At 29.0% G+C, this 27,411-nt stretch overlaps 2 protein-coding genes across 2 annotated transcripts; both read left to right on the top strand.

Moving 5' to 3' along the window:
- Nucleotides 1–11: 11 nt before the first annotated feature.
- LOC113382916 (F-box/WD repeat-containing protein 7-like) lies at nt 12–21,003 on the top strand. Its single transcript, XM_026621165.1, has 10 exons — nt 12–183; nt 13,084–14,431; nt 14,640–15,026; nt 15,132–15,340; nt 17,309–17,429; nt 17,495–17,674; nt 18,160–18,341; nt 18,634–18,859; nt 19,367–19,577; nt 19,696–21,003. The coding sequence occupies exons 2-10, from the start codon at nt 13,103–13,105 to the stop codon at nt 19,977–19,979; spliced, it is 3,129 nt and encodes a 1,042-aa protein (XP_026476950.1). The 5' UTR covers nt 12–183; nt 13,084–13,102; the 3' UTR covers nt 19,980–21,003.
- Nucleotides 21,004–22,590: 1,587 nt separating this feature from the next.
- Nucleotides 22,591–24,539, top strand: LOC113383421 (outer dense fiber protein 3B-like). The gene is made up of 6 exons (XM_026621689.1): nt 22,591–22,686; nt 22,780–22,901; nt 22,972–23,059; nt 23,327–23,544; nt 23,635–23,725; nt 24,354–24,539. Exons 2-6 carry the CDS (start codon nt 22,816–22,818, stop codon nt 24,537–24,539), a joined length of 669 nt encoding a protein of 222 aa, XP_026477474.1. The 5' UTR covers nt 22,591–22,686; nt 22,780–22,815.
- The last annotated feature ends 2,872 nt before the right edge of the window (nt 24,540–27,411 follow it).

Raw genomic sequence — 27,411 nt, 5'->3', positions numbered from 1 at the left:
TCATAAATTATTGGTTAGTATTTATTTAGACGTGCAGTGCAATTTAAATTCCATGTGATACATTTATAAATATTTTAATACTATTAACAATATTTTGTAATAAATGCAATGTTCAGTAAATTTTTGCAGTGATATTTTAAGTAGGATTAATGTACATTTGGATTACACATCGGGCTTGGTCAAGTATGCAATTATGAATTTACTTATTTGGTGGATTTTTTAATAGAATTTTATATATTATATAAGTAATTTATATTTTTTCATGTTTTAAGGATGCATGCTTTTGGTTGTAAACAAATTTGGAATATCACGAATGCAATTAGTTATTATAATGACGTAAGAAAATTTCCTTTTATCGATGCTTTATCAGCACTTTTGTTGTTATAGCTATCATTCACGAATTTCTGTTATTTGGAGCAGATCCAACATTTTATAGATATTGCTTCAATATTGAACAAGGTTATCATTTTTTGCATTCCTTGGCGAAATTATATTGGCGTGCAGTGTCCTCTGATTTCCGTTTCACGGCCGTGAATTTTTAGGATCTGTTTTCAAAGGTCGATATACTAAAATATAACCTTATTTTAACAATTGGAATAATTAGGTAAAATGAAATAAGTTCGTGCATTGTGCATACTCCAGGAAATAATTGAACTTTAGAAATTTAATTGAATTATTATCTCAACTTGTTTGTTAGTTCAATATTTAACTGTCAAAAAGTAAAAACTCGTTTTTCTAGTCAATGCACAAGTATTTCTTCAATCACATGGGCGGTTGAATAAAAATTAGTTATGTTCAAAATAATATTTTGTAACATAAAAACCTCATGTTCCTTCAACCACCTCAAGCGCTTCTCGTTCTATCATGAATTTGTCATTTACCTTTTTATTTCATGTTATTGATACAAATGATCATCCTTCGAATATATGTAACTGGCAATTACTTACAATTTGTGATTTTAAATCCTGCATACCTTGGTTTATGAACCAATTTTTCCTACTATTTTGTATCATAATTGTAAGTGTTTTTGATTTCCAAGTATCTCTTCAATCACATGGTTGATTGAATAAAAATTAGTTATGGTTAGAAAAACATTTTGCAAATCTGGACTCATAAAAACCTCATGCCTCTTCAACCACCTCAAATGCTTCTCTTACTGTCACGAGTTTGTCATTTACCTTTTTATTTCATGTTGTTATCGAAACATAAGATCATCTTTCGAATATATGTAACTGGCAATTACTTACAATTTGTAATTTTAAATCCTGCATACCTTGGTTTATGAACCAATTTTTTCTACTATTTTGTATCATAAAACTAATAAGGTTCTTAAGGGTGTTGTAATAGATGTTGTGTTTTCATAGGAGTTTTGTGTATTCTTGAAGCTCTATGCAAAATACATCTGCAAGTATTTCCTCAATCACATGGCGGATGAAATAAAAATTAGTTATGTTGAAAATAACAATTTGCAAATCTAGGTAAGCTCATAAAAACCCCATGCTTGTTGTTCAGCCACTTCGAGTGCTTCTCCTGTCATTTACCTTTTCATTTCATGTTATAAAATTAAATTTAGCATATGTTGCTTATGGATATACATGATCTGCTCTTCAATGCATATAACTTACAAGATTTGTAATTTTAATTTGTGCACACATTGCAGTTGTTTTTTATATTGTTGTAATAGATGTTGTGTTTTTGTAGGAATTCTGTATGTTTTTCGTATAACATACAAAATTACATATATTTCTTCAATTACATAATTGGTTTAATGAAAATCAGTTACAACATTTTTCAAATCTGAGTAACCTCTTACTAGTTCAACCACCTTGAGTGCTTCTTGTTCTACAATTTTCTATTTTTTCTTTCTTTCATGTCTTTACGGGTAGTCTGACTTCAATGTCTTAACAGAATCAGCTTTCGGATGTATACAACTGACAATTTTGTTAAGATTTGTAATTTTAAATTGTGCCTACTTTGCTTCAGGTTCATATATCATGAAACTAGAAGAGTTCTCATGGTTGTTGTAATAGAGGTTGTGTCTTCATAGATATTCATAGAATTTTGAATATTTTTCAAATTTGGGTTATACTCTATACTTATTCAACTACTCCCAGTGGTTCTTGTTCTATCACTTGTGATTGCATATAACTGGCATTTTCTAAATGCTTATTTTGGTTTAGATTTACATATCATGAAACTATAAGGGTTTTCATGTATGTTGTCTTCATAGGAGTTTTGTATGTTCTTAAAGCGTTATCGATGTGATTCCATATTCCATAATATTAATTTTATTTGTTCTGTTTCTGTTGCACTGGATTCGTTTGGTGTTTTGAAACAGGTAAAACTGTGTCATTATTAAGTTTTGGATTCTTGGTGTATTTCTGTTTTAAAACCTAACATTAATCCTAACCTAACATAAATCATTTTTTCTAATATATATTTGAGCCTCTACATTTATTTGTTTACTTTCATTTCGATTTGAATGTCCCTGACATTTTTCAAGCCTTCATTAGGCTTTATATATAAATTTACAGTAAGAGATTTATTCTAAAACCTTTTATTGTACTATATGAGCCCCTATTGTTTAATTTTAAATTACATTTTGAAGCCCCGTGAAAAAAAATAATATTGTCCATCGAACAAAAGCATTTTTTTAGGCTCATTTAACACATGTGTTATACTTTACAATAATTGCCCGCATATTATTTGAACTTTTCTGCATAACAAAGCAAATATTTATATAAAATTGTGATACAGATTTGCTTTCACATCAATATTATCATACTGGTATATTTTTGTCTGAAAAAGATTTTGAAAAAACAGGTATAAATTTGTATTGCTAGTTTGTAATACATTTCAAAATCACAAATTTTTGCAAAGGTGAGTTTAATGATTGGAGCCTCAGATTTCATTGGGATTATATTTTAACTTTTCGAAGGAGAAGTTTGTTTTCATAAAAAAATCCGACTCGCTAATTTTATGTTTTCTCGACGTTTCAAGCCATTCTGAATCGAATGATACCAAATTTGGAAAAGTATGTATGTGTGTGTGTGCGTGTGTGCGTCTGTGAACAGATTTTTTGCCGTAAATCGACGTTTTCTCAAAAACGGCTGGACCGATTTCAAAAATTTAAAAGCCATTCGATGTATCTCGATGAGGGCTATTGTTTTCCAGTATTGTGCGGCGTTCTGCAGAGCCGTTTCTTTGTAATTTGGAAAAAAGTGTTAAACTTTTCGTCCACATTTAAGCTCATACTATCGAATCGATTTTAGAAAATCAAAAACCGTTTCTTTGCAGAGCCGTTTCTTTGTAATTTGGAGAAAAGTGTTAAACTTTTCGTCCACATTTAAGCTCATACTACCGAATCGATTTTAGAAAATCAAAAACTGTTCGAAAGATATTAGTTGGGAATGATACTGTTTAGTTTTAGGTAAAAATCTACCGAGCCGTTCTTGTAATTAACTGTTGAAAAAAATTTAAGCCGATTTTTATGGAACTTTCTTTGGCGATATATATCATGGTCTTATAGAACTTACTGAAATATTACGGTCATACAACAAGTTTAATTTTAAAAAATTCATCAAACTTTGAGAAAATGAGTAGTTTTTTTTGAAGTTTGTTAAAATTTAAATTAGATGATTTACTTGGTATAACGATAGAGTTCTTGGTCTTGATGGACATACTAAATCATTATAGTCCTACGGAAACTGGTTCAATTATAAAAATTGTTGATTTTTGAAAATTTGCTTTTAGAAAATACTCCGAGTTGATGTGTACGTTCGTTTTCAATTATGTGTAATAAATCCACTCGGAATACTTCTAATCACTCATAAATTAATTTATTTTTTTATTGATTAAGTCGATTATTTACACATATCAACTAGTTAGTCTTAATATTATCGTCCTAGTATATTTTTGTCTGGACAAGTTATCAAACAGGTTTCAATTTGTTCTTACTATTTTGTAATAAATTTCAGGATAACAAATTTTTGCAAACACGAGGTCAATGATTGGAACCTAAGATTGGTATTTTTAGTCTTATTTATTAAATAATCCCTGGTATTTATTTCCAATTTCAAGTTTGAGATCTTAAAGTGATGACGAACGTATTTCCAGGTATCGTCTTCAGAATCCCATCCTATTTTTTTCTACAATCAGCTGAGACTTCGTAACAGCTGGAAGAGGGTGTTCTCTAATTTATTTCCCATCGTTAAATTTATTTAGAAAAAATGCTTTCGTATAATTTTGTATACCCATACAACCGGAAAACAGACCACTAAAATGGTAATGGTAATATGTTTATTAAGTTAGTAATAAATTACAGTAAAAAATTGCATAGTGCGTACTACCTTGCTTTAGTCATGCCTTTGAGCAAAAAATTCTGCACTAATTTTTAAAAAGTTAAAATCCATTCGAGGGATATTTGGGAATTAAAGGACATTTTCTCATATTTGTTTATTTTGTTGACAATTTTGATGAACCTTTTTGTTAGAGTTCATGATCTAAATCAGCATTTCTCAAACTTATTTCTTCCAGCGCCCCCTTTGAAGATCAAAATTTTTGTAGCTATATAAAAAAATTTTGCATATCTATATGATCTCTAAAAAAAACATTATTTTTCATTTTAATAATATAATTATAGTGCGCTATATTAGTTATATAACCTTACATTCTTCAATTAGAAAATTTTACCAGAGAGAGAAAATAAAACGCTTTTTAAAACAGTGTATACATGTATTAAAATTTAGTTAGGGGCCTCTTATCGACCCTCTGGATATTACTTTGAGAAAGACTCTTCTAAATGAACGTTCTGAAATATTATAGGCCTATGAGAAGTTTTACTTGGTATATAAATTTATTCAGGTTTTCCAAGTGAACTTGTTTCTATTATAAACAAGTTAATGTAATTTATTTATACTACAAGATATGTATTCAAATGAAGAAAATATGGAGAAACATTTTTGTACAGGTCACCTAATTCTAGCTGATTTTCAAGCATAAAAATTATTTATATTATTTCAAAATCTTAAAAGCCATTTAATGAAACTTGTTTACGTTTGATTAGTTTTGCAAGAAGATCGGTCGAGCCATTTTTTAGCATTATCAGAAGAATGCAGCATTTTTGGTCAACGTATTCAAAATAAATCCTGAACAGAATTTAAAAATTAAATACTGTTTAAAATATCAATTGGGAATCGTGCTGATTAGTTTTAGGTATGATCTAGCAGGCAGTTTCTCTGTTATTAATTTTTGTATTTTATAATTTTGATGAAATTTTGTTAAAAATCAATCAAATCAATAATAGTTCGTGGTCTTAACGGACATCCTAATATATTATAGGCCTATGAAAAGTTTGATAGTTTTGATGAAACTTTGTATAATTTAGTTCAAAATCTGAATGAACGTTCTAAAACGTTTTAAATTTTAAAGGCTATAATATTTTAGAACGTTCTTTCAGATCCTGAACTACACCATACAAAGTTTCATAAAACCATAAAATCTATAATCATAACACTTTTTAAAGTTTAAAAAGTGTCATGATTATAGAAATACATTAAAGGTGGAATAATGTGTTTTTTATACTAATTATACATCATACAAAGGGTATGGTATAGTTCAGGATTTGAATGAACATCCTAAAATATTATAGGCCTGTGAGAAGTTTTGCAATTTTGATGAAACTTTGTATAATTTAGTACAAAATCTGAATGTCATCGTCCTAAAATATTGTAGGCCTATGAATAGTTTGACGATTTTGATAAACGATTGATTTTTGATATAGTTTAGGAACTAAATGAACGTCCTAAAATATTATAGGCTTATGAAAATTGTTTTTTTTATATAATTATCGTTGAGACGTCCACGAATAGACTGCAATAAATAAATTAAATGTAAATAATATAATTTATTTTAATACAATTGCAGATATTATAAGTTTTTTTTATTTAAATATCGATTGGCAATCATATTGATTAGTTCTTAGTAAAAAGAAAAACTTCATACTTGAAATAAACTACAAAATTTTATCTGAATAGCCAAAATCTCGATTCTTTTTGAATTATATCGATTATTTACTTTACTTACACTTAGTTTATATTATTTTCTTTTTTTAAATTACAAATTTGTTTAAAAAAAATTATTCCAATCAAATCAAGCGTGAATTATCATTATTTTAATTACTTTAATACTTAAATTACCTTTTTTGTTTTTATTAACCTTGTAATCTAGTAAATTAGCTATTTGCTATTATACTTAATTAATTCAGCTGATTTCATTAGTACAAATATACTTAAATCTAATCAACTTTTCCTTAAACTAAAGATAAGACTATGACATTTATAAGTTTATTAGATTTAATAAATCCTGTTTGCATTTATTAAATGTAATCTACACATATATAAAAATAAGTCTGTTTTTCCTTCCTGACGAAATAACTCCAGAACGCACGAACCGATTTCGACAATTTTGCATTCGTTGGAAAGGTCTCGGGCTCCGCAACGTTTATAGCTAAAAAAATTCGTGATGCATGGCATCGTGCCTTAATGCAAATTTTTGGAACTTCATGCACCGTAATTAAAAGTTCGGGATATAACATTAGTGAGAATTATGCTTGGTTAAGCTAACGACCAATTCTTGCCGCAAAGAATAATGATGTACACGCACTAAATTTCACCATTCAATCAAAAATTGCTGACGATTTGGTGACATACCAATGATTCCGACTGGTCTTCCGTTTGACTTCAAACGATTGCAATTTCCAGTTCGCCTTGCGTTTGCAATAACAAGTCGCAAGGCCAATCGCTTAGTGTTTGCGGGATAAAAATTTTAAATAGATTATTAAGAAAATCATTGTTTTTTACATGGGCAGTTATACGTTGCCTGTTCACGAGTTGGGAAACCATCCGCTTTGTTTGTGTTAACGTCAGACCAAAAAACAAAAAATGTGGTTTACCAAAGAGCACTTCAATGAAACGGATAATTTGCGGATTTACTTTCATTTACTTAGAGAAGTATTAACTAAAAAATACTTCATTTTTGTGATCGAAATAAGTTCATTTTTGTTGTGTAATAAAATCAAATTTTTCCTTTTTAAATATAAAACAAACAATAAATTTCTTCATTTTTCTCGCGAAACCATCTGGTGGCGAAACGGAGTTCGTCGGGTTTGCTAGTAAGTTTATAAATGTCATAGTACTATAATTTGTTAATAATAATGTTAGATTAGTTCGAAGTGAGATTCAGTAAATATCAAAATTCTTTCCATTAACATTGATATTTCAATTATGAAATAAACGACTCATTCTTTTTTTATCTATAATGCTATTTATATTTAAATATTATTTATTTTACAAATTGTAGCACAGCACAAAAATCACAATTGTGAATGCAGTATATGGGTTACAGTAAAGCGCTATAATATTTTGTCGATTATCGTAAATTCCAAATTTTTGGAAACCTACGCATTTTACGTCGAAATTGTTATTTTTGTTTGCATTTTTGCCATTGTTATTTTTCGAAGCCATTGTACAGATAAGTCTTTGATAAGTTACGATGGAGCGTCGCACGATCTATCGAGATCACACAATGCGAGCCCCGAAGAATTTCTACCTGAGTAAATTAAGGACAAAACACCTGAGGCTCCTCCTCTCTCATGTGAGAACGGTCTTTTCTTCTCGATGAGCTTTGTGCTGAATCCTAGTCTTTTTTGAAAAAAAATTTCGAATATTGGAAGCGTGTGAACCCGATTTTGTGTGGGATTGGTTTGGAAATTGTAAAATATTTTTAATTGATGAGGATAAAATATCTATTAAACTTTATGATCTACCTTGGGTTGTATAAAATTCTTAATTTTTATTATAAAATGGATCTTTATAATCATTAGTGCTTGTAACCAGTTAAATGTGATTGACCTGAGTTACTGTTCATTGAGAAGTGGCAAAGTTTTGTGTGTTGACGAGTATACTCGTCATGTGTATAAACTAGTGATAATTCGCGACTTAAATTGCAAATTTTTGGAAAAACAAAACGTATTCGTAAATTTCAAGATGTTGGCAATGTTTCCAGGCTGTACCGGTATAAAATAAACAGCTGTAAGAGGAATTTTACCTTGAGGCAAGTCTTTGGCATGAACTTCCTGATATGTGTAAATAATGGACTTTCATACAATTTCTAACTATTATTTCGAAAATAAATTTTGTTTTTCACTAAAAAATAATCATGGCGTTTCCAATTTATATCTTTATATTTATATTTATATTTTATTTAAAAGGACACGTCAACGGTGATCAGTAGGAGCACAGAACGGAATACATATACACAGCTCATTATTTCAAACTTTAATGATTTTTTATAGTTCAACCACCTTTCGTAGGCCTATAATATTTTATAATGATTGTATCACTTTATAGCAAGAATTTGGAAATTTACTTTTGTATGTATAATATTCATTTGAATTTATTTCGTTTTTATATTTATATTTACTTTAACTATTTTTTATCTTTCTTGTTATAGAACTAAGTTACAGATTTATTATTTCCTTAAACTTGGATTGTAGGATTTCTTTTGCCTTAGATTGTAGGCAAATGTTTTATAGTTTTCATATTAAATGGAACTACATAAGAAAATTAGTGCTTTTAAGATAGTATGGATGGATCATACATTAATACGTTGAAATTTACATTAAAATTTTGTTACATTTCAACTATTTCTGCATTATCATCTATTCAAAATCATCAAAATCATCAATTAATTTTCCCAATAAGTTTCTAATATTATTTTTGAATACACCTTATAAAAAATTGTTAATTTATAAATTATATATTTCAAGTGATTTTTATGATATTTTATGTACCATAAATATCAAACAAATTTATCCTGTGGGTGTATTAATGAGGATTTTCTTTTCATTTCATGAAATTCATGTTCAACTTTATTACATGTCATCTTAGGTTGTATGCCATTTACATTTTTTTTTAAGTCCATAAGCAAACGTAGTGTCTTTAATAAATAGTAGATATATATAAAATATCGGTTTTGTATTTTTTTTTATATATTGTTAAAAATATATTTATTACAGATTGTTTATAAAACTACTGAACTAATTAACCTTAAGACTAAAAATACAAATTAAAACATCGGGGGAAAACACAAAATTATGTTTACAAACTTGTTCTTAGCATCAGCGACTGTAACAATATATTATAAAAGCAATAATCTAGTCTTTGAAAAATCTTTATTTTCAATTATGATATAATTGAAGTACAGTTCTAGATTAAAATTCCTCAACGTACAGAGCATCGACTTACAGCAATTCACTAACTATAAAACTTTAAACAAAAGCGCAGGCAAAGAAGGCAAATTTTATATAAGATGTGTTCAGGATAAACTTTAACACTACATTGGTAAATATAAACTTACAAATATTTTTCACTCTCAACACAATCACAATCTTTTTAATAATAGAGTATAATATAATTATACAATAATAATACAATATGAATATATTATATTTCCATACTGTTTAGGATAATATAGCTTCAACTGTTTTGGTCTATTGCCATAGCAACGTGTTAACAACCGTTAAATTCAAAATATTACATCTGTAACATTTGCATTGTATTTCAATCTATTACGTTTAATCTAATGTAATCTTTACCATTACTTTATCATTTCATTTATTATTAACTATGTCTGACAATTTATTTTGTAAACCAGGTTATTGATATCTCATATTTATTTACTCTAATAGATCTTTTTTGTAAATGAATGAATTTTACTTGTTGTTAGAGTGCTCTGAATGTGACATTTCAGATATATCTTGTTATTTTTAAATTTTACCTGTTATGCCAAATATTTAAAAGGCCTCGACTCGATTTCTGCAGTGGTAATTCAAACGAGGTATGATTCACTTTAATAAATGTTTTGTTTATTAAATGATATAAATTAACTTAGATAAAGATAAATAATTGGAAAGTGATCGAGACATACTTAAACTTACATTCCTTTGTTTTATTGATTGTATTATGTTATAATCATTTATTATTGTGAATCATGAGTCAATTACAGTTAGATTGCAAAATGTGCAAGAGATCTTGAATATTTTCTTTATATTATAATTATAAATTTGATATATTTTTATGCATTTGGATGTTTTAACATTTTAATAATCGAATATTTAAGAGCCGAGTGAACACTTTTGTGATTTGTCTTAAAATAGTCATTCTCATTTATATTCCACGAAAATGTAATGAGGTATGGATCTATGTAAAATAATTAGTGAAAAATATTTAATTATTCATAAGAAAGGTGACATTCGTATAAAATTTTGAAAGGCATTAACACGTAAGGCATGAAAAAGCATATTTTTTGCGTAGAATCTTTATTTTTTTCTTACTTGAATTGATCATAACTTTTCAAAGAATTATTAAAGCTTATTTCAAATATAATCACTAATTAATCATGGAATCATCTAATAATAATGGAAATTCGTTTTATCAATGTTTTTGAGGTTTCGAAGTTTTAATTCATTGTTGTAGCATTTTAATGTTTTTCCTTTATTATCTTTAGATTATAATTTGCACACTAATTCTATTACATCATTGCCATGGGCCAAGTAAATAAATATAGAAATATAACAAACTATCATTTACTATCGACGTTGCACTCAGAATATTTTTATTACAAGTGATAAAAATAAAACTATTTGAACAACTTCCAAACCAAAATCTTTTTTGCCAACGTATCATGCCTGTTATACAAGAATGCCTAATGAAAAAAGTAAATAAAAACTCTTGGCAAAACTCAAATTTTCAAAATGTAAAATTAGCAAAGAGATCATAAAATATGTATATATTTAAAATAGCAGCAAACGTAGGAAAAAAAAGAAATCTAAAAAATTACCTTGAATAAAACTTCCAATATAGTCAAAAAAAAAAATGCCAAGCATTTTATTAAGTTAATGAAACTAATTTAATTTGCTAATTAGAAAATCTATTGTTTAATGATGAGGAAATTTTTGCAGTAGATAATGCAAATACTAATACTAAATGCTGCTAATAATGTTTTGTAAAATTAAGTTTTTGTTTTAAAAATTGTTTTTAGTTGCTCTGCATTTAGTGTGATTAACGTTGATATCACTAAGCCAAAATTTTACTTCTTGTATCTATATAGATTTAACGTCTACGACTAGGAGTTATAATTTACATGACGACCATAAGCATAATGAATTTTTTGGATTTTTAAAATGTTAAATCTATATATCAGACAAAAATGGAAGAGTTTACTATTAACCGGGTATTCAGAGGTCACAAACTACTGATCTATATTGACAAAAAAAAGTATACCTTACTGTCATTGAACTCAAGTTCTAGTTGTCCTAGACAAGATTTTTGACAAGGGATGCCTCGACGAGCGTTGAAAGTCGGTTACAAAACAGATAGGTCCCCTTCCTTGTCTAATAGTTTTGTGTTAGTAAATCACATGCCAACTATTATATGTGCACCCTCAAAAAAAAATAATGGAAAGGTACCCAACGGTCATATCGTTAAAGCAAAGCCAAATTTATGAAGGTAGAAGAAGTTAAAATTTGGCGTAGTGATATCAACGATGAATTAAGATGTAGTAGATAGGGCAATCAAAAACAGAATTTTTAATACGAAAAACAGCATTTTAATTAAGTATTTATGAATAGCGAAAATCCTTGAGAGTAAACTCCTCAAAAACATCGAATAAACGAATTTCCAATTCATGAAATAGTTGAAATTAAATTCATATAATTCAATTCATGTTGCTTTCCAAAATAATAGTTTCGAAAAAGTTAAAATTCTGATTTTTTTACACCAGTTTTCTGAAGTGGTGATGTGCGCATATTTATCCTTAAGTGTCTAACTTTATCTTTATTATTTAATATATTTTTACCCACAAATTTGGTGAGGTTTTTTACACTTCCTAAAATATCTTAGGGATTCTGTTGGCTACTTAAGGGGGCATTCTAGTGTAGAATTTCAAAAAAATCGATTTTTTTTATTTCATATTTTCAAAGTTTAACTATCTAAGAATATGGGTACGAGAAGGTTTTTGAATTATTTTTGGAAATACAGGCATTTTACTGACTCGGTCTCCATACTGGTTTGGCTTCACGCAAAACTTTAAATGCGTTTTTCTCAGAACAGACTTTTTCAGTACTGTTGACACGATTTCTCGAGTTTTAATAGACCGATTCACTTGAAATGTTTAAAGAGTCTTGTTTATAGACTATAGCCCGATCTAGGATTATCCCCAAATTCCAATTTTTACTATTTTTAAAAAATTCGAGAAACTCAAAAAAACAGTAAAAAAAAACACTTTTTTTTCAAAGAGTCGCCAATTTGTAAAAAAAATGTTTTCACTCATCGCTAGTTCAGGCGATTGCGACATCATTTTAGATTAATAATCTTTTTATTTTTTGCATTTTCGATGGCTAGGAGGGCTGAAATCATGTCAAGACTGAGGTGCCAATTTTTTGAGACCACCCACTTCATCATTTGCCAGTTTTTACAATTTTCAACTTTTTTATTTTTTAATTTTTGTTCTGTATTTTAATAATATCAATAAACAAGTGGTAAAAAATGGATAGTAAAAACATTCATTGCTTTCTTTTACGACACTTTAAAAATGACCTAAAATTCATCGCTCTACACTAGAATACCCCCTTAAGTAACATAAACTTACTGCCAATGATTACTTAGTAAAAGGTTTGATATTTGTTGAGCCGGCATATTTTGTTTCCAAAATATGTTAGAGTTCCAAATCGAATGATAACACCTTATAAATGAGGCAGTATATAGATTAATCATGATGGAGTGATGTGCGCATATTTGTCCTTAATTTATCCATATTATTTAATATCTTCTTACCATCAAATGGTATTTTTATTTTAGGAAATAAAGTTTCATTAAAGTGAAGGCTTTTAAAATAATGATTACTAGTCAGGTCAAAAACATATATATTTCAATAAATATAAATATTTACATAACATTTTCTACTACAGATATAATCATTACTATTGTTGTTGTTGGTCCTTTATCAAAATATTTTCTTTTCCAGATAGCGCCCAGTTCTGAGAATGGACCCAGCATGTTCTTCGAATTCCGGTAATTTTTCAAAAGTAGTAACCGATACACCTCCATTCAGCTGCACGGGGAAACCCCAAGCCGCAGCCACCATAAATGAAGAGACTCAGACTGAAGACGTTATGATAATAGATAATCCAAATCCTACGCCCGTTTCAGAGTGTTCGAATGAAACTGAACAAATTATCAAATTGGCCGTTTTAGGTTTAAGGCCCTCTATGAAACAAATAATAGATAGCAATGAAAGTGAATGCCTAGATCGTAGAAAAGCCACAAATAGTTTAAGTGATTGCCATTATCTTACCGATATACCAAATTTAGAAAAACTTGAGCGTGAAGACTTTTCTAAAGAAAACGCTCTAATCAATGTAAACCATTCTTCACTTATCAATGTTTTTGAATTGATAGAAGACAAGAATCTAGCATCAAAATCCAATTCTCAAATATATAGACCGTCGTCATCGAAGTGTAGTAGTAGCCAATATGAGAATTTTAATGAAGTTGTAAATTATCCTATTACCTCAACACCCCAATGTTCGCAGAAATTAAGTAAAATTTTAGAATTTCCTGATGAAGAGTCCAATAAATGTGATGCTTCTGCTACGACGCCGCAGGAAGATTCTTTGAGCGACAATAAATCTGTACAAAATGCTATGGAAACCAATGAAGACGATGTGCAACCCAATGATAACAATAATGAACAAAGTACCTCTGTCAAGTCCCCGCCTTTAACCACTACACCAAAGAGCATATTTTCCACCAGTGAAACCCTTCGAAAACTCAAGTGCTCTGGTTATATTATCAAGCACGATGCTAGTAGTAAAAACAAAGGTTCCGAAAACATAGTTACAACTCCAAAAAGTAGTCTAACGTACGACATGTCAAGGAAAGGCAGTGTTAAGATAAATTTATCAAAAAGTCTGGACAGAATCGACTGCGAGGCTGGTCCAAGCAGTTCTGCTTCGAGACTTTGTGTCTCGGATCCTGGACCAAACTTGGATACGAGTGCGAATGTATTCGAAAAACCAGCCGATGTTAATTTGTGCGGGGTTATAACAATCGATAGATTGTCGTTAGAAAATAATGATAATACTGAAGACAATGATGTTGCTAAAGATGGTTCAAATAACAAACAAAATGAAATGGACGAAAACTTAGATATACCTGAAGCATGTGCTGCAATTAACGAACCAGATCAAGATTTGGTGGTGCTTGAAGCTCGAGAGGTTGAAATTGAATATGAAGATGACAGCTGGGCTGACTGTGAGGATGGCAGCGATGAGGAAGAAGTCTGCACGTGTAGTTGCTTAGCTGACTCATCGGTAAGAATCGTAAGAACTTTGATGTAAAATCAATACAATAGAAATCTGTTGAATTGCTATTTACTTCTTGCATAAAACTTCACATCACATCCTTTTTTTGATATTGTACAGACTTTACTGTACAGAATTTACTTTACTTTTACTTCTTGTACCGAGAAGTTATAAAGTTAATTTTACATTTAATCACAGTAATTTTTTATTTCTTTAGCAAGAGGATGAATCTGATGATGACTTGATAACGAGAGAAATAGACGTCTCACATAACTCAGAAATTGATACAATAACACAATCCGAATTGTTACAAGAAAGCCATAACATGATTCAGGCACGAGTACATCGGAAACGGAAATTAGAAGATGAGTGTTCTCTTCCAAACAAGAAGTCATTTTCAGATGATTCGATTTTAAATAGAAGTATGTTAGAAGAAAGTGCAATAAGAAAAAATTCTGAAGGAGGCATGGGTTATATTAGAAACGTTTGTGTTACTCCAAGTGGACATGTTAGTTCTACTGGTGAAAAGAAAACGCCACGAAGTGTTATTCCAAGTAAAGAGAATCCTCCGCCGGAAATGACGGAATGGTTACTGCAATTTTTGGTAAGTTTGGTAACTGACTATTTAACAAAAAGCTTTGAAGCCAATGCTAGTAGTATTTATTTTGCTTTAGTGAAAACAATGTTAATTTATATTGGTTTTCTCCAGCGATGGTCTCACGCAGAGCGTTTGTTGGCGGTTGACCAGCTGATAGAACGTTGTGAACCTCAGCAAGTGCGGCATATGATGCAGGTCATCGAGCCGCAATTCCAGCGTGATTTTATTTCATTACTTCCAAAAGAACTGGCTCTTAATGTATTGTCTTTCCTAGAACCAAGAGATCTTTTGAGAGCAGCCCAGACTTGCCGGAGTTGGAGGTAAGAAAATACATAACTTTCTTTTCCTATTCCAAATACCAGAATTGGATTCTTGGTGCTAATGAAAAGAAAAACTAATTAGCATATAGTTGCTGTTGTTTTTTGGAGGACCATGAATTTGTGTATTCTAATAAGCATTTGAAATTAATTATATTTCATCAAATTTAATTTCTTGAATGTATTAATTTAAGTTCTTTATGCACTATTCCTAAGCTGCACTTTACCATAAGCAGATGGTAAAGTTAATGGGTGAACACGACATTTTTTTTTTTTGATATATTTTTCATAGCAAGCTATACTAAGTACATTCAGCTACATTTGTTACAGTTATATATTATTTGTCTGCGACATATGGTGTCGAAGGTTTTGAGTTAAACAAGTGAGAGCAAGTATTGGAGATAATAACCTTTTCAAATTGACAAACTTGCAACAAAGAAGAAATTATAAACTTCCCGAAGGAGAAGTTTATGTTTTTATCAAAAAATTCGATTAATTTAATGATACCTTAAATATTTATAACTAAAAAATGTTATAACTATAATTTACTAATTATAAAAGTGCCTGGCATACTGATAACTCATATTTTTAACCATATTCACGATATTATATATTTAATAATATTGGCATTTTACTGTACTCAAATTTTGATAATGCACCTGTTCTTGTTTTTAATATTACTTTTGTTAATTGTTGTTTTACTAATTCAACGAGGTTTTCTATATATCTCTTGAAATATATTAGTCACTTAGTTAGCTATTTCAGTAATGTAATTTTACTGCTGATGATTGTTTTTTTTATTTATTTTATTTTCATCCTGAAATCTATAAAAATAATTATATTTAGCAGAGAATGCTGACAAGTGTTTAAAATTGTTTACAAATCAGTAGATATGCCCAGTGGTGTCTCTACTATAGTTAATATAAAAAAAAAACTAAAGACAAATAAAGAAATATATATATATATATATATATATATATAATAAAATTGTTTCTTGGGCATCCATCCAGTAATTAAAAAACAGTTTTAATGAAAAATGTTTTTATTTAAAGAACATACGTTTCGGGTCTTGATTTGACCCATCTTCAGTGCTACAAATAAATAATTCAGGGTTACAAATTAAAACAAAATAAAAAAATACATAATTAACAGACAAAAATAAGTAAAACAATGTATATGAAAAGTATATATGAAAAACAACCATAAAATAAACAATGTAAAGAAACTCACCATACAAATAAACTTTAAAAAACAACACAAAAACACAAAATTGCACGAAAAAATAAATAAAAGTGAAATAAAAAAATTGATGAAACGTCGAGTTATGAAAAATTTAAAAAAAAAAAAAATTTCATAACTCGACGTTTCATCAATTTTTTTATTTCACTTTTATTTATTTTTTCGTGCAATTTTGTGTTTTTGGGTTGTTTTTCAAAGTTTATTTGTATGGTGAGTTTCTTTACATTGTTTATTTTATGGTTGTTTTTCATATATACTTTTCATATACATTGTTTTACTTATTTTTGTCTGTTAATTATGTATTTTTTTATTTTGTTTTAATTTGTAACCCTGAATTATTTATTTGTAGCACTGAAGATGGGTCAAATCAAGACCCGAAACGTATGTTCTTTAAATAAAAACATTTTTCATTAAAACTGTTTTTTAATTACTGGATGGATGCCCAAGAAACAATTTTATTATATTATTTCACCATCTGAAGAAAAACCTCTCGCTTTATATATATATATATATATATATATATATATATATATATATATAAATAAACTGCCGATGATTACTTAGTAAAAGGTTTGATATTTGTTGAGCCGACATATTTTGCTTCAAAAATATGTTAGAGTTCCAAACCGCATGATAACATCTTTTGAATGAGGCACCGAATATATTAATCACAGTGACTAAAAAGAAAATTGTAATATATTTTTTCTTACCTATGTATCTTATTATTTTCAGATTCTTAGCAGATGATAATCTGCTTTGGAAAGAAAAGTGTAGACAAGCCGGTATCCACAATGTTCGAGAACAAAGACGAAACCATAAAATGAAACTTGTTAATACAAGGTCACCCTGGAAAGTACGTTTTGTTATACCTTCTAGTCAATCTTTTGTTACCATATTATTAATATTTATTTTTTACAGGCGGCGTATATGCGTCAACATACGATAGAAATGAATTGGCGATCGGCACCAGTACGACCTCCAAAAGTATTAAAGGGTCATGATGATCATGTGATTACTTGTTTGCAATTTTCAGGCAATAGGATTGTTAGTGGCTCTGATGACAATACTTTGAAGGTGTGGTCTGCAGTCACTGGCAAGGTAATAAAAATTCTATCTATATTATAACTCAGATCTATTATTGAAGAATAAACGTGATTGCTAATGAACATTATGCAATTTTTTTTGATAAACTGCCCCAAAAATGTGTTTTTGGTTTGACTTTTCTTATCTTTATATGTAGGTATCTTTAGGCACACTGTAAATGAATAAAATATACTTTATATTCAAATTATATGCTGAAGTAATGAAATTCTTAAATAATAATGTCAGTTTTTTTATTATACAATAATTTTTACACCTATCCTGAAAGGAAAACAAGTATAGCTTTAAGAATAAAAATAGGCTTCAAAAATACAAAATCTGACCAATGCTAGTGATTTTCATTTTCATTCTTAAATATCTGACTATTGGGATACATGAAAATTTGATTTTTAAAAAGAATCAGCTAGCTAGAAATGTTGACAAGAAAACAATTTGAGTCTCTATCTAATCATTAATTTCAATATACACGTATATATTTTCAGTGTTTAAGGACATTAGTAGGTCACACGGGTGGTGTCTGGTCATCTCAGATGTCTGGTAGTGTAATTATAAGCGGTAGCACTGATAGGACACTTAAAGTTTGGGATGCTGATACTGGTGAATGCACACATACACTATATGGCCACACGAGTACGGTTAGGTGTATGCATCTACATGATCATAAGTGAGTTCTAAAAAATTGAAAACAATATTTGAAAAAATATATGTTTTTGGTGCCAAATTCCGAAGCAAATTATATATCTACTCATTTACAAAAACATTTTAAAAAAATATGGATATAATGATTTAAAAAAAATAAATAAATATAATCTCTTAGGTAAAATCGTACAATATTTTTATTTATTTATTTAGCCCATGATGTATTGATGTATTATTACATTATCCATGTTGACCATGAATGTTTTGTTAGCTTTTCTATAAAATATGGTTAAAATATTAATACATCTTTCTTGCAGGGTTGTAAGTGGTTCTAGAGATGCAACATTGCGAGTTTGGGACATTACGCATGGGACCTGTTTACATGTCCTGGTTGGTCATTTGGCTGCAGTCCGTTGTGTTCAGTATGATGGTAGATTAGTTGTTAGCGGAGCCTATGATTACATGGTCAAGGTTTGGAATCCTGAACGTGAAGAATGTCTGCACACATTACAGGGTCATACAAATCGAGTGTATTCACTTCAGGTAAATTGATAATTTAATATTTTGTTATATGTAATATTGTGGCAAGTATATATATATATATATATATATATATATATATATATAATATAATATAATATATGATATAATATATAATATAATATAATATATGATATAATATAATATAATATATGATATATAATATAATATATAATATAATATAATATATAATATAATATAATATATATATATATATAATATATATATATATATATATAAAATTGAAATTTTATTTGCTTTACAAATAAAAACTAAACTATTTTTTATATTTGTAGAAACTCTTCCTAATTATTATTAAAGTTTATATAGTAGCTAATGATTACTTAGTAAAAGGTTTGAACGTTTTGTTGAGCCTATTCAATTAAAGTTGAATAAGAGTTCCGAAATTTAATGATAACAAATTGTCAATGAAGCTTCTAACATTATATTTATTATATGTGCCACTTATTTTTCTCTATGCACAAATTCCATTAACTAATTTTGTTGCAGTTTGATGGAATTCATGTGGTTTCTGGTTCACTGGACACATCTATTCGCGTTTGGGAAGTGGAATCCGGTTCTTGCAAACATACACTGATGGGACATCAGAGTTTGACATCAGGAATGGAACTGAGGAATAATATATTAGTTTCTGGAAATGCAGATTCAACAGTTAAAGTTTGGGATATCATTAGTGGGCAATGCCTGCAGACACTGTCAGGTATTTATAATAAAATCCTAGAAATCTTACATATGTTTATTTGAACAATATTGATGAATATCAATTTTACATTGCAAGTGTTTCTGCTCTAAATAATATAGTCATATTTCAATTTCAGGTCCCAATAAGCACCAGTCAGCCGTCACTTGCCTTCAATTCAATTCGCGATTTGTGATCACATCTAGCGATGATGGTACAGTCAAATTGTGGGACGTCAAAACAGGAGAGTTTATTAGAAATTTGGTAGCTTTGTCTAGTGGTGGTTCTGGTGGTGTAGTTTGGAGAATTCGTGCCAATGAGACTAAATTAATTTGTGCCGTGGGTAGTAGGAATGGAACCGAAGAGACAAAATTAATGGTATTAGACTTTGATGTTAAAGGCGCCTGTTTGAAGTGCTCTTAGCGGTAAACTACATCGCGAGCTTCTTTAGAAAGTTCTGAGGTTTGGGCTAGAAATAAATATGCTGATTAGTGGTTTTACTCAAATTTATTTATTGGATTTTAATAATTATTTTTGTATAAATTTTTGCCCGAGGTTTATCGGATTAGAGAGTTTTAAATATTTTCTTTAATTTTGTTGTTTTACTTGACGTTTTATAATATTCTAATCTTATTCTGCATTAATGCAATTAATTTTTACTTATTGCTGCAAAATATTCAGCACCTAATGATCAAAGATTGGATTTTAACCATGAACAAAATATATATTGTAGGAAAAAGTTAATTTTTTACTTACTTATTACTGGTTCAATTGAATTCTGGATTTCAGTATTTTAACCAGCAATTGTTTTTAGCAATACCTCTAAGCTTGCTAAATGCGCTGCGCGATTTAAAATGAGTGTGAAAAATAAATAAAAATGAAAACAAATATGTAAAAAAAAACTTTAAACAGCATAGTCTTGTTGCTTTAATCGTATAATACTGTTGTTGATCAGAAAGTTGTTTGTGACAATGGTCACCTATATATAGAAGAAATAATTTTCTCAAGTACTTATTGTAAGGTTATTGTTGCAAAAATCTTCCACAACAGACGTACTTCAAATATTCTATGCCTCTTTGATGATTTGTTATGTTTTCTTACAAGAAATTTTTTTGTTTTGTAAATTGTTATACATACTTTATAAGTTTATCTATTTTTCTTTAGAGTGTGTGTTTATGTGGCTTCTGACGATACACTTGGGACTGTGCATGACTGTTTAATTTTCCTAAATTTAATTTAATCGTTTTATTTCTGTTACAAGTCAGTGTATCATTAGAAGCTTTGTAAATACTACTAAACCTTGGCATATGATAGGGTTATACTTTAGTTAAGAAAATGCTTGAAAATACCTGTAAAAATAGTTATTAATCAGAAAGTCTCTGTATATATATTTTAACAACCGAAGCTTACTCATTATATTTATTCTATATTAACATCTTCAAACAACAATGTGAAAAAGCATAAAAAGTAACCAAAATAATTTATGATAACAATCATAGTAATTAAATTGTATTTAAGTTTTTGAAGCTATGTGAATTTGTTCCCAACTATTTTTGTTTTGGTTTTGATTTTTTGCTGTATCAAAGTTTCTATAAAAATATTATATTTTTATTTCGTAGAAAACTACTCAAGTACAGCACTAGTCAATATATCCTATTATTTATTACTTGTAATTTCTAACATGAACAAATTCAAATGATTTCAAATATAACACATATAGACTGACTAAAACATTGATCTAGTAATTGTATTATACTCCTAAAATAAGTAATATTTTAGTGTAGGTAATTGTAAGTTTTTATGTATTTTGAATAATTTTTATTGTATCGCTGATATTCACATAAGTCATTATTCATTTTATTTTAATCTGTTTTATAATACAAGTTGAAATTTAAGATTCGTTTTTTGAATTTAATGATCAATTTCAGTCTGTTGTCATTTAACTTTATTATGTTTTTAGATATCGAATCTCATTTTTTGAAAAATGTGTCTGGAATAAGAGTGCTAATTTAAACAAACACGATTCATTTATGTTATCATGTGCAACATATGCATACATTGTTTTGGATTTTCTTTCTTTATTCATCAATGTGCACTAATTTATATATAGAATAAATTATCTTTCTGAAAAAACAAATATTTTTATTCTAACTGTAACCTGTTACAGTATTGTATATCATTGTGAAATCTGAATTATTTCATTATATTCCTAGGAAAAAAGGATAATATATTCAAAACAAATCTAAAATAGGATTTCAAGACAAACCTGCATTAAACGCACAGCCAGGAGATTCTGTTTGGAATAGATTTGTCTCCAGATTGTATGTAAACACATTAACTCGAACATGAAAAAAATAGCAATTATCTTTTGTGTTGTGACTAAGAAATCCCCTAGGCTGAAACATTGAGTATATATTTTAATATAACCAAATATGTTAAAATTTTATAATTAAAGTATTTTTTTTTAATTTTCAGACCATGTGAGTGAAAGTTTTTGATTCATCCACGTGCGAAAAATTAGCCAACCCACAATTTTTTTTCTCAAGTTTGTCACCTATGTAAGTTCTTTTTGTTTTACTGGTTTTATTTTATTTCTTCATCACAATTAAGAATGATTTTTATTCCTAATTACACTTCCACTTTTTAATCTAATATAAATAGATTTGTTGATTATTTGTTTGATTTACTTATTTTTGATAATTACTTTTTAATTATTTTAGGATACATAATTTATCTTATTTTTATTTATTACAGGATGGCATTGTTGCTGTACATTTTCATAAAATTCATTTTTATGAATTTGTTTAAACGAATATAATTTATACATATTTTGCTACACAATCCAAGATTGCGCCGTTTTTAAAATAAAATTAGAACAAAAATATGTCAATTTAAAAAAGTAAAAAAAATATAAAAATTTAAAAAAATATATAAAAATGTAATAACCAAATAAATATTAAAAATTAATTTTATAATGTGATTTTTTGGATAAACTAAAAAAAATACAAAAAAATTACTTAACAAAATGTGAAGTGAAAAAAAAGTTAAAAATGCAAATAAATTTCTAAAAAAATAAAAAAGTGCCAAGAAAATAAGATACCGCAATCTTCAGGAGGACCTACTGTTTTTGGTATGTTTATATGTAACTCAAATATGATAATTACATTTTAACCTTTGTTAAAAAAAATTGCAAATGCTAATTAATTATGGTAAAACCTTACAGGTTTTCTAGTTCGGTGCAAACGTTAAAGCCTTCGAGATGCCTTCATGTCCACCAGTTGGTCCAGGGCCAGGAGCCTATGGTCTGCCACCAGAAGTTGGGTTTCCATGCCATGATGTTCGGAAGTATGTATTGTGATTACACAAGAGTTAGCTATATAATTTAATTTTGAATAACAAAATCATATTTTTCCAGACCACGTTTGCCTATGTACTCATTTGGCCAGAGAACACCTTTGTACAGTGCAAATAAAGGACCTGGTCCATGCTATAAAATTGAAGGGGTAAGTTATTCTAAGTATTTCTTAATTTTATTTCATTATTACTTATTTTATTATTGTTCAATTTTGGTAAAAAATTCTGGTTTTGGTAATACAATTAATAAAATTTTTGGAATCTGTGAGGAGGAACTATATGGGTCATAATATAAACTTAGTTAATATAATATCTCATTAAATGCAGTTGATCTAATTTTAAGCAATATACCCTAAATATAACTGCTATAAATCCATTTCGGCAGTTTTAATTATGATCTATTTTATTTTGACCAGGTATCTCGATATGGAAAAGACACCGTTCCCATGTTTTCCTTGAAGTCTCGAAGTACGCTTCCTGAGAAATCTACAGGACCTGGTCCAGCGGCCTACTCACCGAAATTAAAGGACAATGCACCAGCCTTTTCTATGAGAGGCCGAATAAATGTGCCTACCGTCAGCGTGGGACCAGGACCATGTGCCTATTCCTTGCCTGGGACAATAAATGATTTGGCGTACGTATAATTTTTGGGGCACATGATCTAGAGCTCCTCTAATTTTAACTAAATGTAAATATTTATAAACGTGTTTTAATAAATCAACAGGTTCAGTATAACGTCCCGTAGAGATTCTACTGAAGTTTGGAAATCACCTGGTCCTGCGACATACTATTTGGGAAATCCTGATGTTTATAAGGTTAGTGTCTGTAATTGGTGTTGATGTTGCACTTATAGGGATATTTTACTTTAATATGGTTATAAATTAACATATTTTTAAAAAAAATCATATATGGTTGGTTATTCTTATATTATATTATATCCGAGCACAAGATTGCAAATTCGATACCTGCTTCGAGCAGCCTGATGTCAAGCAGTAGTGAAATCGGTTTTTACTTGAAAATATATATAGCAATATATTTTAAAGTCAAAAAAGTTCTTTGGGGCATAACTATTGGATAAATTCTAATAATAAAATAAATTTAATAGATATAGGCCAACCATTTGGTAGCCTTCTAAAAAGCTACGTGTCAATTCTAATTATATTATATCCAAGCACAAGATTGCAGGTTCGGTACCTGCTTCGAGCATCCTGATGTCAAGCAGTAGTGATATCGGTTTTTACTTGAAAATATATATATATAGTAATGTATTTTAAAGTCAAAACAGTTCTTTGGGGCATAACTATCGGATAAATTCTAATAATAAAATAAATTTAATAGATATAGGCCAATCATTTGGTTGCCTTCTAAAAAGCTACATGTCAATTCTAATTTATGTGTCAATTTAATGTAATTATTATTTTTTTCTCTATTTTTTTTCGATAGCATCGCAATGGTTCATTTTCCTTGACGTCTCGTACGAAAGAATATTCAACATTCAAGTCACCAGGACCTGCTGCGTATTATGCGAAAACCCATCCTGGTTCTAAGGGTCCTTACAGTTTCTCATTTGGATCTCGACACAACCCTTGTTCCATGCCTTATATTACACCTGACGATTTAGCTCAATAATTTTATACATTTATAATAAATAATAAAAATCATACGACCATAAAATAAATGACAGGGTTTTTATAATTTATATGTTTATTTATGAAATCATTTTCAATTAAGTTGGACTGATTCTGTCTTTATTCATTATTGAAATAGAAGCTGTTAAGACGTTTTGTGATCGTAAACTACTTTGTAATTTACGGAAAAATAGTTGCCATTGTATTTTTGACTTGCTTAGGCAATGGATCCGATTTACATGTGAAATACAGAAAACTAAGTCATTATGAATAATTTGACACCAAAATTGGAAATACATATGTGCATTTCGATAAAGATTCACGTTTTTAAATTCTGAACCGATTTAGAACATTCAAAAACTGTTTGAAAGATATCAGATTATATCTTTACGTTTCAAATTATTCCCAACATTTTGGTATACATACTTTAGAAAAATTGGATATATGTGTGTGCGGATACAAATTTTTCGCCGACGATTTTAGGAACACGGATCAACCGATTTGAATAATTCAAAAAACATTCGATTCGTATTAATAAGTAGACGTGCTAATTAGTTTTTGGCAAAGGCAGGTCCAGCGGTTTCCAAGATACGGGGTAAAAAGTGCCAAAAATGATAATTCAGTTTTTGAGATATTTAAATGATTCAAAAAACATTTTATTTGTATTGACCAAATGAACAACTAGTTAAATTTTTGGGAAGGCAGGTCTAGTGGTTTCGGAGATGAAAAAAGTAAAAAAAGCCATCTGGCGGTCAAAAATGGTCATTAGACATATATATGCGCATCAAGTTATCAGATATTTTATAGAGATTTTAATAAGAAGTACAAATTTTGTTTATATTTCTATGGGTTCCGTACCAATGTTTAACTTTTAGACTGCAACGCGGCGCTTACGCGCTACGATTTTTTGTCTCTAAAATAGCTACGCAGCAAATAACAGTACAAAACTTTCAAAAAAATTTAAAACGTAAAAAAATCGAGAATATTTAGTAATTTTTTTTTTAAATTGTGAAAATTCTCTAAAAACTAATTTTTTCGAAGTTTAAAAAAAAATTTAACGTTTTTTCAAAAATTTTAATTTTTGATACGGGAAGTTCCAGCAATTTGCTTGAAAGCACGATACCATGCACCACTAGATTGTCATTACTTCGGTAATTTGTTAATGTATATAGGTACTATCATTTGCTTTTTTATATTACCTATATTATAAATGATAATAATTAATGGTTATGGGCTATTGTTGCGGAGATACTAATTAGATAAGACAAAAATATCAAAGACATCTAATTTTTTTAATTTCCCGTAGGGCAAGTTATAGTAATTGTAAAAAAATCGAAAATGAAATTTTTTATATATCTTTACGTACGTTTCAAAGGATTCTGAACATTTTGGCATACCTTAGAAAAAATGGATGTATGTGTGTGTGTGTGTGTGCGCGGATACAAATTTTCGTCGACGATTTCGGGAACGCCGATCAACTGATTTGAATAATTAAACAAACATTCGATTCGTATTAATCAGGAGACGTGCTGATTAGTTTTTGGCGAAGGCAGGTCTAGCCGTTCCGAAGATACGGGACAAAAAGTTCCAAAAATAGTAACTCAGTTTTTAAGAGAACGGAGCGTCCGATTTTAATAATTCAAAAAAAACATTTAACATGACATGATGAAGAACTGATTAAACTTTTGGGGAGGCAGGTCCAGCAGTTATGGACTCTCAATAAAAATAAGTTAAAAAATGTCATTTGGCGGTCAAAAATGTTTATTGGACATATGTACATCAAATTATCAGATATTTATAGAGATTTTAATAATGTATACACATTTTGTAAATTTTTTTTGAAAGTACAAAGTAAAATGTTTTTTGAATTATTCAAATCGGACGCTCCGTTCTCTTAAAAACTGAGTTCCGGTTTTTGGCACTTTTTGCCCCATATCTTCGGAACGGCTTGACCTGCCTTCACTAAAACTAATCAGCACGTCTCCTTATCAATACGAATCGAATTTTTTGAATTATTCAAATCGCTTCATCCGTGTTCCCGAAATCGTCGACAAAATTTGTATCCGCACACACATACACACACACATACATCCATTTTTTTAAGGTATGCCAAAATGTTCGAAACCTCTGAAACGTAAAGATATATAAAATTTTTCATTTTCAATTTTTTGCGATTACTATAACTTATCCTACGGGAAGTTAAAAGCCATTCGGCGGCCATAATGATAATTAGACATTTTTTAAAGATTTTAATAATAATATAAGTTTTGTTTACATTTCTACTGGTTCATACCATTTTTTATTGTTATACTGCGACGCGGCGCTTCGATATTTTGTCTCTAAAACATCTTTGCAGCGAATAAACGTTCAAAATTTTCACAATGTAAAAATGCTAGATTTTTCAGTCAATTTTAAAAAGATTTAAAAAAGTTTTTTAAAAAAATTAATTTTTGGTACGATAAGTTCCAGCAATTTGTCTTAAAACACGATGCCATGCACCACTAGTATTGTCATTACTTTGGTAATTTTTAATGTACATAAGTACTATTCTTTGTTATTTCTTAATGGCTATTGTAGCGGCTGTACTAACTAGATAAGAACAAAATACTTAAATACAAGTTTTCAAAAACACTATATAATGTTTCTTCTAAATATTTTTTTCAAAAAATCAAAATTTTCATTTTTTTTTACAAACCAGCAGTTAGGATTAGGATCCAGGAATACAATGCTCTACACCACAAGTGCAAACATTTTTAAATACTTACAAAACCACGAGATTCTATCAATACCCCCCAACGTCTATTATCTAGTCAAATCTTTGCGGCATACATTTAAAATGTGGCGATGCAACTCGCACCGCTGCAGATATATAC

The sequence above is a fragment of the Ctenocephalides felis genome, unplaced genomic scaffold, assembly GCF_003426905.1.
Source record: "Ctenocephalides felis isolate EL2017-DRISC unplaced genomic scaffold, ASM342690v1 CF-g0.4_SCAFFOLD_03570, whole genome shotgun sequence".
Classification (NCBI taxonomy): domain Eukaryota; kingdom Metazoa; phylum Arthropoda; class Insecta; order Siphonaptera; family Pulicidae; genus Ctenocephalides; species Ctenocephalides felis.
The sequence above is the reverse complement of the archived record's forward strand: the minus strand, read 5'-3'. Positions and strand labels throughout refer to the sequence as shown.

Coding starts and splice junctions, on each gene's coding strand:
- LOC113383421 (XM_026621689.1), top strand. CDS start 22,816: ATGCCTTCATGTCCACCAGTTGGTCCAGGGCCAGGAGCCTATGGTCTG. Junction 23,060..23,326: donor CATGCTATAAAATTGAAGGG/GTAAGTTATTCT, acceptor TATTTTGACCAG/GTATCTCGATATGGAAAAGA. Junction 23,726..24,353: donor GAAATCCTGATGTTTATAAG/GTTAGTGTCTGT, acceptor TTTTTTCGATAG/CATCGCAATGGTTCATTTTC.
- LOC113382916 (XM_026621165.1), top strand. CDS start 13,103: ATGGACCCAGCATGTTCTTCGAATTCCGGTAATTTTTCAAAAGTAGTA. Junction 14,432..14,639: donor GTTGCTTAGCTGACTCATCG/GTAAGAATCGTA, acceptor TTATTTCTTTAG/CAAGAGGATGAATCTGATGA. Junction 17,675..18,159: donor GGTCTGCAGTCACTGGCAAG/GTAATAAAAATT, acceptor ATATATTTTCAG/TGTTTAAGGACATTAGTAGG.